Here is a 17,774-nt window from a genome sequence, read left to right as displayed (position 1 = left end):
CATTATTACGATGGTATTTCATCAGCCCTGTTATAGGAGAACACATATTTACTCTGAGTGGGTCTGCTAATATGAAAGATAAGTGCTGCATAGCTATAGAGAGAGGGAGAGAGAGGGGGATCGGGAGAGAGGGAAAGAGAGAAGGATCGAGTGTGACAAAGGGAAGGAGAGAGTGGGGGGGGATCAGGCGAGAGGGAGAAAGAAAGGGATCGAGAGCGACAAAGAGGTAGAGAGAGGGCAGGAGAGGGAGAGAGAAAGGGAGAGAGGTGGAGGGAGAGCGATAGATTGCATGGGAGGGAGAGAGAGATCGCGAGGGAGGGAGAGAGAGATTGCGAGGGAGGGAGCGAGATTGCGAGGGAGGGAGAGAGATTGCGAGGGAGGGAGAGAGATTGCGAGGGAGGGAGAGAGATTGCGAAGGAGGGACAGAGATTGCGAGGGAGGGAGAGAGATTGCGAGGGAGGGAGAGATCGCGAGGGAGGGAGAGATCGCGAGGGAGGGATTGCGAGGGAGGGAGAGAGAGATCGCGAGGAAGGGAGAGATCGCGAGGGAGGGAGAGAGAGAGAAGTATTAGGTGCGACAGAGAAGGAGATTGAGAGGGAGGGAGAGAAGGATCGAGAGCGACAAAGAGGGAGGGAAAGAGAGAGAGAAAGATTCAAGGGAGGGAGAGAGATGGCGAGAGAGAGGAGAAGGAAATAAATTTGCATTTAGTTATCATAATGTGTGTACATAACCACAGATTAATATCCCGTTAATGACCCATTCACTGTCTTTACAGGCATTTACTGAAATTAATTCTGTCCAAATGTCCTCATTCATGACAATATATTAATTAATTTCAAGGCCTTATCAATATTTATAGCCTTGAATGGCAGGATTATTTTTGCCCACTATGGATTTGTCAGAAATTAGAGAATGCAATCCTCTAGTCATGCTATTGATAATGGCAATGATGATATTGCTACTGATAATGATGATGATGAGTATGATGATGGTGATGATGATGTGATGATGATGAGTATGATGATGATGAGTATGATGATGAGTATGATGATGATGAGTGTGATAATGATGAGTAGGAGGATGATGATGATGATGAGAATGAGTATGATGAGGAGGATGAAGATGAGAATGAGTATGATGATGATGAGTATGATGATGATGAGTATGATGATGATAATGATGAGTATGATGATGAGTACGATGAGTATGGTGGTCATGAGGATGGTGATGATGATGGTGATGATGATGATGAGTTTGATAATGATGATGATGATTTTGATAATGATAATGATGATGAGTGAAATGATGATGATTATATAGAGCTTATTATTGCAGACCCAATGTCCTCTTTGCTGCCCTGTTGACAGCTATGAATCATCAGACACCTAACACCTGCTTGGCTGTCTCTTTCTGTGTCTGATCACATTTTTGAGACGGCTGCAAGGAAGTGTAACATGGCAACTGACCAGGAAGGAAGGGAGAGAAAGAGAGATGATCTGAAAGCCAAGTCAACAGCACTGAGTGTGTCTCAAATGATTGCCTATTAGAGGTGTGAAAGTGACCCGTTTCCCCAGCCTGTCCTCCCAACCACAGCTGCTGTGTGTCCTGAAGAGAGAACTCATTCACTCCATTGCTTTAATATGCATGATAGATGCAGCCTCTATCTATACTCTATCCCCATTCCACCCATCTTACAGACCCAGCTCGACCCAAACACTTCCCTCAACACACAGAATGAGCTCCATCAATACCCCCTTTCATCACAGACTTCAGGCCCAGACACAGTGACACTTGTTGGGTCAAGCTGGGTCAGACCGGAGGCCCGGAGCGGAGGTAGTTTGTGTTGACGGAACCAACAGTGGTCCAAATCAACCCACTCTAATAAATCTATACAAAGTGACCCGCTCTTAGGCTGTTTTATTAATGAGCATCACGTACTTTAAGGAAGTGGAAAGGCCATCTCTCATTGATTAACCTGAAACTCAAGCCAGCATTAGAGAGAAGCTTCAGTGTGTCAGTTGGACAAAGCTTGTGTTCTGTATGGTTAGAAATTCCTGTGCTGATGATCTTCTGCACGGCAGGCAGGATGTGCAGTTAAGAACACACCTGGGTCGATGTGAGTAATGTGTAGCGTTGCCTCATAGCTTAATGCGATGGTTAGTGGGTGGGAAAGAAACTATAGCGGCCCTAAAATTGACCATTGCAGAACCCCATTTGGGGACTCAGTAAGTATTTAAAGTTTATTGGAGGGTTTCCATTGAAACAAAGATGCATTTCTACAACAGTATGTGGTTAACCATAAATGGGAAGTACAGAATGATGGTTTATATAAATGTCTAAAAATACCTCACGGTTTAGATTGATAGGAATGGAGGTGGAAGCCTTGCCCTAAGCATCTCTCCTTCACGGTTACTCCGTGAGTTAAAATGTCATATTGGCAAAGAAAACACTGTGTACATTCCAGCTCTTAAACATATCCAAGGCTTTTGCCTCAGTTTATGTTGGGTGGGTTTTTATTGGGAACAAGTGCACTGTCTTAGGGCCAAGTGTAGGTCGTACTGTAGAGTATTTTTAAACACGGAGAGCTGGATTTGGCCTCACTTTCAAAGGCAGACAAACCAAACGTCTGAGCTCTGAGCTTCGCATGGAGCTGCTTGTGAAAACGGAGAGGCTTTCCCTAAGTCACTGATGTGGTTTAATAATGCTTTATCAAGGAAAACAGATGTATGTCCGCTAGTCATCAGAACAACCAAACCAGGAGGAATACAAATTGCATGAACTTCTCCAGGAAGTACAGTGAAGATGGAGGTTTTCTATTAGCATTGGTCCTGTTCCAGATGTTGTGTTCTTGTTCTTAGAGTGTGGTTTTGGATAGGTTAAGCTGATTATAAAAGGCTGTGGGAAGAGTCATATTCTTGCCTAAAAAGATGCTATAGCTAATTACCAGCAATACCCACCCACATAGATATGGCCATAAGAGCTCTACGCTGGGAACTGCGTAGGTAGACTGTAGGTTGCTCTATTTTACCTCGATTGATTCTCCACGGATTGGTTTTGTATCCAAACTTCATAGCTAAAGGTAGGATTTTAGCTATGGTTCTGTAAGATGGTCTTACATGAACAATAAGAGACAGGTTTCTTCCTAGAGGACAAACTGCAGTTTCACAGGCATTATTGTTTATTGTTCCATATCCTTCTTTCTAATCTGAGGTCTGTCCAAATTAAGAGTTTTTTCCCCAAACACTATATCCATCATATATTTTTCACATTTGTGTTTTTTCATCAGAAATTATTGCTTATGGGTACCTTCATGTGTGTGTAAAATATTACTGTTCTCAGATTTGTTTGCGAAACGATATATGTCCATTGTTTCGCTGGAATGGAATGTTCGTATCCTGTTTATTTGACTGTTGTCTCACCTAGCTATCTTAAGATGAATGCACTTACTATAAGTCTCTCTGGATAAGAGCATCTGCTAAATGACTAAAATGTCAAATGTAAATGTTTTACATACAGAGCTCATATTCCTGTATTGCATTTTTTTTATTATATTGATGTCACAAATGTACAGTATAATTTCTAAATGTCTTTATAAAAAATGTAGTTTGTTGTTGCATTTGACTGTTTAATAAGGATCAGACCTTTTTTTCAATTTTCGCCTAAAATGACAAAATCTAACTGCCTGTAGCTCAGGCATTAAAGCAAGGATATGCATATTCTTGATACCATTTGAAAGGAAACACTTTGACGTTTGTGAAAATGTGAAATGAATGTAGGAGAACATAGCACATTAGATCTGGTAAAAGAAAATACAAAGAAAAAAAACAACCACATTTTGGATCAAGACTGCCCAAATGAGCCTAATTGGTTTATTAGGAACTTTTCAAGTTCATAACTGTGCACTCTCCTCAAACAATAGCATGGTATTATTTCACTGTAATAGCTACTGTAAATTGGACAGTGCGGTTAGATTAACAAGAATTTAAGCTTTCTGACAGTATTAGATATGTCTATGTCCTGGGAAATGTTCTTGTTATTTACAGCCTCATGCTAATCGCATTAGCCTACGTTAGCTCAACTGTCCCGTGGGGGACCCACCGATCCTGAAGAAGTTTTAAAACCTACTATAGCAGTACTAGTTATTTCTCTGAGAGTGAGGTGGATATATAGCATTTAGCAAAATAAAATATTTGTCTCTCTGAATTGAAACCACCAAGTGATAGATTTTAAACCAAAAACATGTCTGTCATTGAACAACCCCATGCCATCATAGTGAAAAAACACAATCATTTATTTGATCATTTCTTTTAAAAAAACGAATTCCACAACATTTCTGAAAATTGAGAAAGTTTTAGAATTTAAATGAGCTCATGTTGAGCCAACCAAGTGGTACATGTGTATGTATGTCTGTGTCTGTTGGTATTGACTGTATGTGTGAGGTAGGCAATGATTAGCATTTATGTTAATTTATGTTAGCGATGACAAGCTAGTTATGAGATGAGAAATCGCCATAGTGGTGAAATAAACAATCATATAAAGGTGATTTGTAAAACAGTCTGCACTCACACTGCTTTGCCGTTATCAACTATAAATGCTGCCAATTGGGACTTCTCTGTTTCACTTGAACTTTTACTATCATAATCAATTATTCAAGTCAAACTCCAAATCTCTCCCTTGGTTCTGTGGTAACCAAGCAACGTGCTCAATGTTTAGCCTTGTCTCATTGTTTGCTGAAACTCACAGTAATTGAGACCAATCAATATTTGTATGGGAGTGACAAATTCCAGTCAAGGAGAGGGTTAAAAATCATGTGATGTGTGCTCACACTCCCTCTCTCACCACTCCTGCATGCATTTGTGTGCATTATAAACACATTAATCCTCTCCCCTCTCCCTCCTCCTGCCCTTCATCTCCTCCCCCTCTCCACCCTCTCTCCCCCTCTAGCTGACCAACCTGACAGAGATCCATGACCAGATCAGTGGGATGGCCCGTTGTCCCTACAACCCTCTCCATAACTCCACAGCCCTGATCACCTCCAGCGGAGAGCTCTATGCTGCTACCGCCATGGACTTCTCTGGCAGAGACCCAGCTATCTATCGCAGCCTGGGGGGGCTGCCGCCTCTACGCACTGCACAGTACAACTCCAAATGGCTCAATGGTAGGATGGGGTACCGGGTAGAGGTAAGGGTAGTAGGGGTAGGGAAGCAAGTGGTAGGAGATAGGCAGCTGCTGCCAATAATGCACTGCTTAGTACAAGTCCAAATGGCTCAATGGTAGGCTGGGAAATGGAAGGTGGTAAGGGGGCAGGGGGATAAGCAGTAAAGGTATAGAGAGGAGGAAAAGTAGTTCATATAGAAGGAGAAAAGGGGTGGATGAGGGGGAAAGGGTAGAAGTAAGGTGGTGGTGTTTACAGGAAGTGTCAAAATGTCAGTGATACGGACGTCTGTCACTGCCATGCAGTGTATTGATGACAAAGAACATATCCACACATTTTAGCCTCTTTTACAATATATATATATATATATTTCAAAATATTTTGTTCTTTCCTTTTGAAGGACATAAAAGTGACATTTACATCTGGTACTGAAACAATGAAATCAGTGTGTCGTTCTGAAGAGCTCAGTGGATCGCAGTTCAACAGCACACCCCACCTGGAACAGGGCTGCTGATTGAATACGCTGCTTCAGTCGTTCACTTGCTCTAAAAGAGCAGGTCAATCGCTATCTTGTCAGGATTTTATCTGATTCACATTAAAGCCAGATTGAAAAAATAAATTAAAAGCCACCACATACATAGCGCCGCGACAACCTTTGAGAAAGGTTTAATAACTAATTTTATGGCAAATTGATTTTTTTCTCTCTTTTCTTCTGTGATGCTGTGCAAAGGTGCAGAGTAGAGGAGGGGTTGAAAGAGCAAACAAGGGGAAAAAACTCTTTCATTTAAAAGTCAATTAAATCACTGTCAGAGAGGATAAAGCGTGCGGTTAAGGTCCAATAATGTCATACATAAAAATGAACAGCTCATCAATGAGTGCTCTAGGAAGGTCAGCAGTTTTAGATGGGTTGACAACTATTACACTACACCAGTGTTTTGGCCATACCTCATCCTAACCTTTAGGGTTTCCCTGGATAAATAATTAATTTTGAAACACAAAGTCATTAATAACAATGCCACCATTTATTAAGACTAATCACCTCAACCTCACATTCCTATGGACTCCTAGTCAATCACTCAGAACTCATTGTCATATACAGTGCATTCGGAAAGTATTCAGACCCATTGACTTTTTCCACATTTTGTTACGTTACAGCCTTATTCAAAAATAATTTTCCTCATCAATCTACACACGATGACACACCATGATGACAAAGTGAAAACAGATTTTTTGAATTTTTTGAAAATGTATAAAAAAACAAAAACAGAAATAGCTTATTTACATAAGTATTCAGACCCTTTGCTATAAGACTTGGAATTGAGGTCAGGTGCATCCTGTTTCCATTGATCATCCTTGAGATGTTTCTGCGACTTGGAGTCCACCTGTGGTAAATTCAATTGATTGGACATGATTTGGAAAAGCACACACCTGTCTACATAAGGTCCCACAGTTGACAGTGCATGTCAGAGCAAAAATCAAGCGATGAGGTCGAAGAAATTGTCCGTAGAGCTCTGAGACTGGATTGTGTCGAAGCACAGATCTGGGGAAGGGTACCAAAAATGTCTGCAGCATTGAAGGTCCCCACAAACACAGTGGCCTCCATCATTCTTAAATGGAAGACGTTTGGAACCACCAAGAATCTCCCTAGAGCTGGCAGCCTGGCCAAACTGAGCAATCAGGGGAGAAGGGCCTTGGTCAGGGAAGTGACCAAGAACCTGATGGTCACTCTGACAGAGCTCCAGAGTTCTTCTGTGGAGATGGGAGAACTTCCAGAAGGACAACCATCTCTGCAGCACTCCATCAATCAGGCCTTTATGGTAGAGTGGCCAGACGGAAGCCACTCCTCAGGAAAAGGCACAAAAGATGAACGGAGCCAAGTACAGACATACTTGATGAAAACCTGCTCCAGTGCACTCAGGACCTGAGACTGGGGAGAAGGTAAACCTTTCAACAGGACAACAACCCTAAGCACACAGCCAAGACAACACAGGAGTGGCTTCGGGAAAATTCTCTGAATGTTTTTGAGTGGCCCAGCCAGAGCCCGGACTTGAACCCGATCGAACATCTCTGGAGAGACCTGAAAATAGATGAAAAGCGACACTCCCCATCCAACCTGACAGAGCTTGAGTGGATCTGCAGAGAAGAATGGGAGAAACTCCCCAAATACAGGTGTGCCAAGCTTGTAGCGTCATTATGGGGTAGTGTGTAGATTGATGAGGGAAAAAAACAATAATTAATTTTAGAATAAGGCTGTAACGTAACAAAATGTAGAAAAAGTCAGGTGGTCTGAATAGTTTGTCTCCTCCTTTAACAGAACCTAACTTTGTCTCATCCTTCAAAAGAACCTAACTTTGTCTCATCCTTCAACAGAACCTAACTTCGTCTCATCCTTCAACAGAACCTAACTTTGTCTCCTCCTTCAACAGAACCTAACTTCGTCTCATCCTTCAACAGAACCTAACTTCGTCTCATCCTTCAACAGAACCTAACTTTGTCTCCTCCTTCAACAGAACCTAACTTTGTCTCATCCTTCAACAGAACCTAACTTTGTCTCATCCTTCAACAGAACCTAACTTTGTCTCCTCCTTCAACAGAACCTAACTTTGTCTCACCTTCAACAGAACCTAACTTTGTCTCCTCCTTCAACAGAACCTAACTTTGTCTCATCCTTCAACAGAACCTAACTTTGTCTCCTCCTTCAACAGAACCTAACTTTGTCTCATCCTTCAACAGAACCTAACTTTGTCTCCTCCTTCAACAGAACCTAACTTTGTCTCATCCTTCAACAGAACCTAACTTTGTCTCCTCCTACGACATTGGGAACTTCACCTACTTCTTCTTCCGAGAGAACGCGGTGGAACACGACTGCGGTCGGACCGTGTTCTCGCGCGCCGCCCGGGTCTGTAAGAACGACATTGGGGGCCGCTTCCTATTGGAGGACACCTGGACCACGTTCATGAAGGCGCGGTTGAACTGCTCTCGACCGGGAGAGATACCGTTCAACTATAATGAACTACAGGGGACGTTCTACCTGCCAGAGCTAGAACTGCTCTATGGGATCTTCACTACTAATGTGTAAGTGTGAGACACATACTATGCTATATACACACACACACACACACATAGGGTATATTCTGCCTGTATTATTAAGCAATAATGCCAGAGGGGGTATGGTATATGGCCCATATACTACGGCTAAGGGCTGTTCGTACAGTAAAAATAAATATTTTGTCATACCCGTCTGATATACCACGGCTGTCAGCCAATCAGCATTCAGCGCTTGAACCACCCAGTTTATAATGTATGATAAACCATGTAGTTGCCAAAACACTGAAGTATAATTCAGGCACAGCTTAAAATGAACAGTCATGTTATACATACTATCGTCATTCATAAACGTTTAGTTTCACAGTTTGACTTTAAACTCATTTCTTTCATTTTCAATTTTCTCACCTCTTAGAAGATACATGTTTTTGTGGAAAGTGACAGTTTGAAAAGTCAAAGCTATCCGTCAGGCCCGATCCATACACTTAGCCACAGAGGCAGAACATCTTAATTGAAGCCTGGTGTTAAATTTATAGTCACCTTACACCATCGTTCACAGTAGGATCTGAGTCTGTGTTATAGACACTAACTGGTAGGGACAGATGTGTAGGTATATTTAGAGGACAAAAACACAGACTGGATATTAACAGTCAGCAGAAAAAAATGCGAAAGATATACAGTGCCTTCAGAAAGTATTCACACTCTGACTTTTTCCACATTCTGGCCTACACACAATACCCCATAAACTAAAGTGGAATGCTGTTTTCGAAAATTTTCCAAATTAAGTAAAAATGAGAGCTGAAATGTCTTGAGTCAATAAGTATTCAAGCCCTTTGTTATGGTAAGCCTAAATAAGTACAGGAGTAAAAACAAAAGTCACATAAGTCACATAATAAGTTGCATTGACTTACTCTGTGTGCAATTATAGTGTTTAACATGATTTCTGTACCCCACACATTCAATTATCTGTAAGGTCGGTCAGTCGAGCTGTGAATTTCAAACACAGATTCAACCACAAAGACCAGGGAGGTATTCCAAAGCCTCGCAAAAAAGGAACCTATTGGAAGATGGGTAAAATAAATTGAAAAAGCATACATTGTATATCCCTTTGAGCATGGTGAAGTTATTCATTCAACTTTGGATGGTGTATCAATACACCCAGTCACTACAAAGATACTGACGTCCTTCCTAAATCAGTTGCTGGAGAGGAAAGAAACCACTCAGGGATTTCACCATGAGGCCAATGTTGACTTTAAAACAGTTACAGAGTTGAATAGTTGTGATAGGAGAAAACTGAGGATGGATCAACAACATTGTAGTTACTCCACAATACTAACCTAACTGACAGAGTGAAAAGAAGGAAGCCTGTACAGAATAAAAATATTCCAAAACATGCATCCTGTTTTCAACAATGCACTAAAGTAATACTGCAAAAAATGTGGCAAAGCAATTCACTTTTTATCCTGACTTCAAAGTGTTTTGTTTGGGGCAAATCCAATACAACACATTACTGAGTACCACTATCAATATTTTCAAGCATAGTGGTGGCTGCATCATGTTATGGGTATGCTTGTAATCATTAAGGGGAGTTTTTCAGGATAAACAAACCCAGAATGGAGCTAGGCATAGGGAAAATCCTAGAGGAAAACCTGGTAGTCTGCTTTCCACCAGACACTGGAAGATGAATTCACCTTTCAGCAGAACAATAACCTAAAACATAAGGCTAGATCTACACTGGAGTTGCTTACCAAGAAGACAATGAAAGTTCCTGAGTCTCAGAGTTACAGTTTTGACTTAAATCTGCTTGAAAATCTATGGCAAGATTTTAAAATGGTTGTCTAGCAATGATCAACAACCAATTTGGCAGCGCTTGAAGAATTTAGAAAATAATAGTTGGCAAATATTGTACAATCCAAGTGTGCAAAGCTCTTAGAGTCTTACCACAAAAATCCACTTTGACCTTACAGAGTATTTTCTATAGATAGTTGACAAAAAATGACAACTAAAACCTTTTAATCCCACTTCGTAATACAACAAAATGTGGAAAAAGTCAAGTGGTGTGAATACTTTCTGAAGGCACTGTATATTTATCGCTATCCCTCTCTTGCCCCTTCAGGAACAGCATAGCAGCATCTGCGGTGTGTGCCTTCAACCTCAGTGCCATCACCCAGGTGTTTGGAGGTCCCTTCAAATACCAGGAGAACTCTCGCTCCGCCTGGCTACCCTACCCTAACCCTAACCCTGACTTCCAGGTAAATATTCACCTACCCAACCCGAAAGGCTGGTTTGCAGTTGGTCGATCGACATGTCTGTAGACAGTTGTCACAGTGACATCATGAACATTCTATTATCATCCGACATGAAACTTATCCTCTTCGTTATGAAAAAGTATAATTACAAAACGACAGCCTCTGTATGGCATTTTTCTTTTCTTTTTTATTTAACCAGGTAGGCCAGTTGAGAACAAGTTCTCATTTACAACTGCAGCCTGGCCAAGATAAAGCAAAGCAGTGCGGAAAGAACAACACAGAGTTACACATGGGATAAACAAACCTACAGTCAATAACACAACAGAAAAATATGTATACAGTGTGTTCAAATGAATTAAGGAGGTAAGGCAATAAATAGGCCAATAGTGGCAAAGTAATTACAATTTAGCAATTTACAGTGGAGTGATATGTGCAGATGAGGATGTGCAAGTAGAAATACTGGTGTGCGAAAGAGCAGAAAAACAAAAACAAATATGGGGATGAGGTAGGTAGTTGATTGGATGGGCTATTTACAGATGGGCTGTGTACAGCTGCAGCGATCGGTAAGCTGCTCTGACAGCTGACGCTTAAAGTTAGTGAGGGAGATATAAGTCTCCAACTTCAGTGATTTTTGCAATTCGTTCCAGTCATTGGCAGCAGAGAACTGGAAGGAAAGGCGGCCAAAGGAGGTGTTGGCTTTGGGGATGACCAGTGAAATATACCTGCTCGAGCGCGTCCTACGGGTGGGTGTTGCTAAAAGCAACTTTATAAACAATGTTTTGGTTCGTTAATAGCTTGTTAGCTAGCTAGCTGGCTAACCAGTTCAAATAATGACCCAAGTATAGCTGACAACGCCTTAACTTTAGCTACTTTTTATTCATTATTACAGGAAAATAAACCCACCACAACAACATCATTAATTGCAAGGTAATGATGGCGAGTTTACAGAAAGTAGCTTTTGGTTGTGTGTTACAAAATAAAAGTAGGTAATTCTTTCTGAGAATTTAGAACTACTGCACTGTCTTGTCACAGTGGATTTGGTCTTGTTGCTGTAGCAGCCCAGTAACCACGACAACGGGCGTTCCGACAGTCGCAGAGACATTAACTTTTTTCATGTCTGTGCAACAAGGAAACAGTCGCAGTGACGGTCTACAGACATTCCACCAGAGTATAAATTAAATGTTGTTTTGACCTGCGACACTTGTCACATTCTAATTGTCTACAGACATGTCATTAAACCAAGTATACACCACCCTTAACCCTGAATTCCATGTAAATATAAACCTACCCCAACCCTAACCCTGACTTTCAGGTAAATATACACCTACCCCAACCCTAACCCTGACTTTCAGGTAAATATACACCTACCCCAACCCTAACCCTGCCTTTCAGGTAAATATACACCTACCCCAACCCTAACCCTGACTTTCAGGTAAATATACACCTACCCCAACCCTAACCCTGACTTTCAGGTAAATATACACCTACCCTAACCCTGACTTTCAGGTAAATATACACATACCCCAACCCTAACCCTGACTTTCAGGTAAATATACACCTACCCCAACCCTAACCCTGACTTTCAGGTAAATATACACCTACCCCAACCCTAACCCTGACTTTCAGGTAAATATACACATACCCCAACCCTAACCCTGACTTTCAGGTAAATATACACCTACCCCAACCCTAACCCTGACTTTCAGATAAGGAACCCCAGTATGGCTGCCGACACAGCTCACAGGAAAATCTTCTATCCCTATAGTAGAAACAAGGCCTTGAGCCATGAGCTCAGCTAGGTAGTTGTTCTATCAGGGTTAAGCCAGGCACAGGATCAGATTGGGATATGTTTTGGGATGGATGAGCTTGAATCCGTTTTTAAAGTTGAATATGACCAATTGAATATAACAAATCAGGCTAATAGCTACCATAGTAGCTATTAGTCTATCACAGTGCCATCCGTTTTGTCACCAAAGCCCCATACACTACCCACCACTGCGACCTGCACACTCTCGTTGGTTGGCTCGCTTCATACTCGTCGCCAAACCCACTGGCTACAGGTTATCTACAAGTCTCTGCTAGGTAAAACCCCGCCTTATCTCAGCTCACTGGTCACCATAGCAACACCCACTCGTAGCATGCGCTCCAGCAGGTATATCTCACTGGTCACCCCCAAAGCCAATTCCCCCTTTGGTCATCTTTCCTTCCAGTTCTCTGCTACCAATGACTGGAACGAGCTGCAAAAAGCTCTGAAGCTGGAGACTCATATCTCCCTCACTAGCTTTAAGCACCAGCTGTCAGAGCAGCTCACAGATCACTGCACCTGTACATAGCCCATCTGTAAACAGCCCATCTATCTACCTACCTCATCCCCATACTGTATTTATTTATTTATCTTGCTCCTTTGCACCCCAGTATCTCTACTTGCACATTCATCTTCTGCACATCTACCATTCCAGTGTTTAATTGCTATATTGTTAATTACTTCACCATCATGGCCTATTTATTGCCTTAACTCTCTTATCTTACCTCATTTGCACTCACTGTATATAGACTTTTTGTTTTCTTTTGTTCTACTGTATTATTGACTGTACGTTTTGTTTATTCCATGTGTAACTCTGTGTTGTTGTATGTGTCAAATTGCTATGCTTTATCTTGGCCAGGTCGCAGTTGCAAATGAGAACTTGTTCTCAACTAGCCTACCTGGTTAAATAAAGGTGAAATAAAAAATATATATATAAATAGTGTGACAAGACAGATGTATGACTCAGGTCAGTGCCTTACAGATGTAGGATCTTAATTTGAGCAAGTTTGTTACAGCAGGAAAATAATCCTGCAGCAACAGAAAATGTGAATTATTATGTGGATTATAATTAATGGACGTTTTTGTAGGGGTTGATATATTTTTCGTTAGGGCAAATTAAGTTTTTTTTTTAAATTGGAAATTATAAACTTTAGAAACCTTTAAAAAAAAATCAAATACACTAAGTTTGCATTTCCTGCTGTACAGGAATATTTTCAGCAACAAAAGAGTGATCAAATTAAGATCTTACATCTGAGATGGCAGCGGACGACCATGCCTGTGTCTGTTTCCCATGGACAGTTAGCTCTGGTGGACATCTAGCCGTCATGGACTCAGGCTTTCACCTGGTTATTCTGAGAGCTTTTATCACCTCAACAACTCTGTCCAATTAACCAACATACAAAAACATAATCGAATCCAACAGAAAGTATGTGTGTACATGTGGTTATGTGTATGGGTGGGTCTGCATTTGTGTTTGTGTGTGTGTTTGTTTGTGTGCATGCTTGAGTGTGTGTGTGTGCTTGTGTGTAGGGCTGATGAGCAAGCTCCAGAGTCCCTGTACACTCCCTCTCATTAATTCATTCTCTCTCACTCTCTCTTTCAATCTCCTCACAAACCTGTTAATAATGACGACCTCGCGTTATAAAACTCACTGATGTGAAATTTACAACATCCCAATCGCACCACTACAGTACTTTCCCTAGAGCCGGAAGAAGTTGTCCCTAACCACTGACCCAGGACCAGGTGTTATTACATCTCTCTTATTGTTTAAGGTTAGGAGTGGGTTGAGGGTAATCTGGTCCTAGATCTGTGTTAAAGGTCAACTTCTACCTATCATGAATGGCAGTTCATTCTCTGAAGCCTCTCTGACCCATAGCCACGGAAATTTGTTTGGGGGTGGGGGTGCTGCGATTTTTTTTTGCCTATTGGGGGATGCAGAATTTTTTTTTGTTGCCCACGCTGAAGATGTCTTTATCGGTCCACTAATACAGGACTAGTAAAGGCTCAGTGCATGGCTTTTGTGAAAAAATTAACTAAATGTATTTGAATGTTTACCAGCATTTGTAACTTGACTCTGAACAAAACAGTTAATCTGATAATACTTGTGGAATATAAAAATAGTTGCTTGATATATGTTTTCCAGTTTCTTGAAATACTTTGCAAATGCAACTTATTTCTATGTGTGAACTGAAATGGTTTATTCATTCCTTTTCAGTAGACACTCTTATCCAAAACAACATACAGTAGTGAGTGCATACATTTACATGCTTTTTCAAACCCACAACCCTAGCATTGCAAGGGCCATGCTCTACCATCTCAGCCAGATCATCACATCACATCATCACAAACCACTTGATGTCTCAATGTACTCAATTACTCTACTGTACATTGTTTTTCTTCATGGTGATGGTCTAGTTACAAACCTAGATGACCAGCTTGTGTACAATACAGTAATGTACATTATGTGGTTTGTTTGGATGGTAAATTAATACTGCACATAAAGTGGTTGTTTTCTATGTTATTTGATCAAGAAAAATATTTTATGTGAAGTGGATGTTTTGTTTCTTTGCCTATAACTTTGCACTTTTTGATGTAAATGTCTGAGGACAGGGTTTTGATCTTCATGGATTCCATTAAAATGACAATCAAAGAGAAAGGTACAGGGCAACGACTCTTACAACACCAACTATTGAGTCATGTTCTTAATTATACAACTACCTTTTTTGCCAAAGTGGAGATGCTGAAAACATGCTTTTGCCCTCGCTACAGACGTCGATATCGCTTGACTAATACTACAATGAACGAAAATATGAACGCAAAATACAACAATTCCCAAGATTTTACTGAGTTACAGTTCATGTCAGTCAATATTAATAAATAAATGAGGCCCTAATCGATGGAATTCAAATGACTGGGAATAAAGATATGCATCTGTTGCTCATAGATACCTTTAAAAAAAGGTAGGGGAGTGGATCAGAAAACCAGTCAGTATCTGGTGTGACAACCGTTTGCCTCATGCAGTGTGACACATCTCCTTTGTATAAAGTTGAACAGGCTGTTGATTGTGGCCTGTGGAATGTTGTCCCACTCCTCTTCAATGGCTGTGCGAAGTTGCTGGATATAAATGGGAACTGGAACGCGCTGTTGTACATGTCGATCCAGAGCATCCAAACATGCTCAATGGGTGACATGTCTGGTGAGTATGCAGGCCATGGAAGAACTGGGACATTTTCAGCTTCCAGGAATTATGTACAGATCCTTGCAAAATGGGTCCGTGCATTATCATGCTGAAACATGAGGTGATGGTGGCGGATTAATGGCATGGCAATGGGCCCAAGTATCTCTGTGCATTCAAATTGCCATTCATAAAATACAACTGTGTTTGTTGTCGATAGCTTATGCCTGCCCATACTATAACCTCACCACCACCATGGCGCACTCTGTTCACAACGTTGACATCAGCAAACCGCTCACCCACATGACGCCGTACACACTGTCTGCCATCTGCCCTGTAAAGTTGAAATCAAGATTCATCCATGAAGAGCACTCTTCTCCAGCGTGCCAGTGGTCATCAAAGCTGAGCATTTTCCCACTGAAGTCGGTTACAACGCCGAACTGCAGTCAGGCCAAGACCCTGGTGATGACGACGAGCACGCAGATGAGCTTCCCTGAGACGGTTTCTGACAGTTTGTGCAGAAATCCTTCAGTTATGCAAACCACAGTTTCATCAGCTGTCCGGGTGGCTGGTCTCAGACAATCCCGCTGGTGAAGAAACCGTATGTGGAGGTCCTGGGCTGGCGTGGTTACACGTGGTCTGTGGTTGTGAGACCAGTTGGACGTACTGCCGAATTCTTTAAAACGACATTGGAAGCGGCTTATGGTAGAGAAATGAACATTCAATTATCTGGCAACAGCTCTGGTGGACATTCCTGCAGTCAGCATGCCAATTGTACACTCCCTCAAAAGTTGAGACATCTGTGGCATTGTGTTGTGTGACAAAACTGTACATTTTAGAGTGGCCTTTTATTGTCCACCGTACAAGGTGCAAGGTAATGTACAAGGTAATGATCATGCTGTTTAATCAGCTTCTTGATATGCCACACTTTTCAGGTGGATGGATTAATTTGACCGAGGAGAAATGCTCACTAACAGTGATTTAAACAAATTTGTGTACAAAATTTGATAGAAATAAGCTTTTTGTGCATATGGAAAATTTCAGGGATATTTTTTTTCAGCTCACAAAACATAGGAGCAACACTTTACACGTTGCATTTATATGTTTGTTCTGTGTATTAAAGATCCAGTGCACTACTCTTGTGAAAACAATATATATTTTTTATGTTTTTTGGGGGGGATGCTGTAGTACCCTCAGCACCCCTACTTCCCACGGCTATGATCTGACCTCATAGGGCTTTGGAACAGAGGGAGGATTTGGAAGCCTTAGCTTTAAAGCTCTGTGCTTTTTAGTCATGACACAGAGAGAATGGTGTATGGCTCTCAGGGCTAGCAGCTCTCAGGGCTAGCAGCTCTCAGGGCTAGCAGGCTTAGCAGATGGCCTATAGGCTAATCTACATACAACAGTCTGAATGTGATTTCATTTTCTCAGGGGGTTGGGGGAGGCAGTGGAGGGCACACACACACACACGGCTACAGACACGGCCGGCTGCACACACATGTTCCATATCACTCATGTAACCAAAAGCCTAAGGTGAACTTGGTCAGCGAGTTTTACGCTTGATAGACACACATATTTGCACATGAAGAAACGCACACACACACAGATTCCAGTCACTTGAGGCTAGGAGAAATTGCCTTGATGGAAACCAATTTCCTCTGGCTTGTAGTATCTGACCAAAGCCTTGCCCTGCCCACTGTGGCAGTGTAGGTCTGCACAGGGCCCTGTTAGAGAGGATAAAGTGTGTGTGTGTGTGCGTGTGCGTGTGTGTGTGCGTGTGTACGTGTGTGCGTGTGTGCGTGCGCGTGTAAACCAGCCTTTTCCAGGCTCAGGGGGAATTGCTCTGAGCTGCACCATTTGACACACGCACACACGCACACACATACATACACATGCACACACACACACACACATTTCACTGTTGGAGCACAGCACACTTTATCTAGGTTGGGGTGACATCTTCATCAAGTATTTGTCAATGTTGGAGGATTCGATTTACGAGCTTTGGATTTATGGCAGCCCTGCATTGATGTAAAATGGCCTGCCCATATATCTAGCACCCTACACACACACACAAACACACACACACACACACACACACACACACACACACACACACACACACACACACACACACACACACACACACACACACACACACACACACACAGAGCGAGAGAGAGAGAGACTCACACACACATACACAAATACACACACACACACCAACATGGATCTTTCCCCAACTTCCTGTGAAATCATTACTCACACACACCCTGGCCATTGATTGAATGGTTAATGATCTATCTGTCTAGAGAAATATCTCCCTCTTCTCTTAAACTGTATGAA

At 41.8% G+C, this 17,774-nt stretch overlaps 1 protein-coding gene across 2 annotated transcripts in view; it reads left to right on the top strand.

Annotated features, from left to right (window-relative positions):
- The window catches only part of sema5a (sema domain, seven thrombospondin repeats (type 1 and type 1-like), transmembrane domain (TM) and short cytoplasmic domain, (semaphorin) 5A), a 196,746-nt gene that overhangs the window by 93,508 nt on the left and 85,464 nt on the right, over positions 1-17,774 (top strand). For both annotated transcript variants that reach the window (XM_014157212.3, XM_014157211.3), the window contains 3 exons: positions 4,945-5,158; positions 7,945-8,230; positions 10,317-10,452. In XM_014157212.3, coding sequence (XP_014012687.1) covers positions 4,945-5,158; positions 7,945-8,230; positions 10,317-10,452 — 636 coding nt within the window. The remainder of the gene's footprint in view (positions 1-4,944; positions 5,159-7,944; positions 8,231-10,316; positions 10,453-17,774) is intronic.

The sequence above is a fragment of the Salmo salar genome, chromosome 19 (genome assembly GCF_965601325.2).
Source record: "Salmo salar chromosome 19, fSalSal1, whole genome shotgun sequence".
NCBI lineage: Eukaryota > Metazoa > Chordata > Actinopteri > Salmoniformes > Salmonidae > Salmo > Salmo salar.
This window is presented reverse-complemented; position numbering and strand designations above follow the sequence as displayed.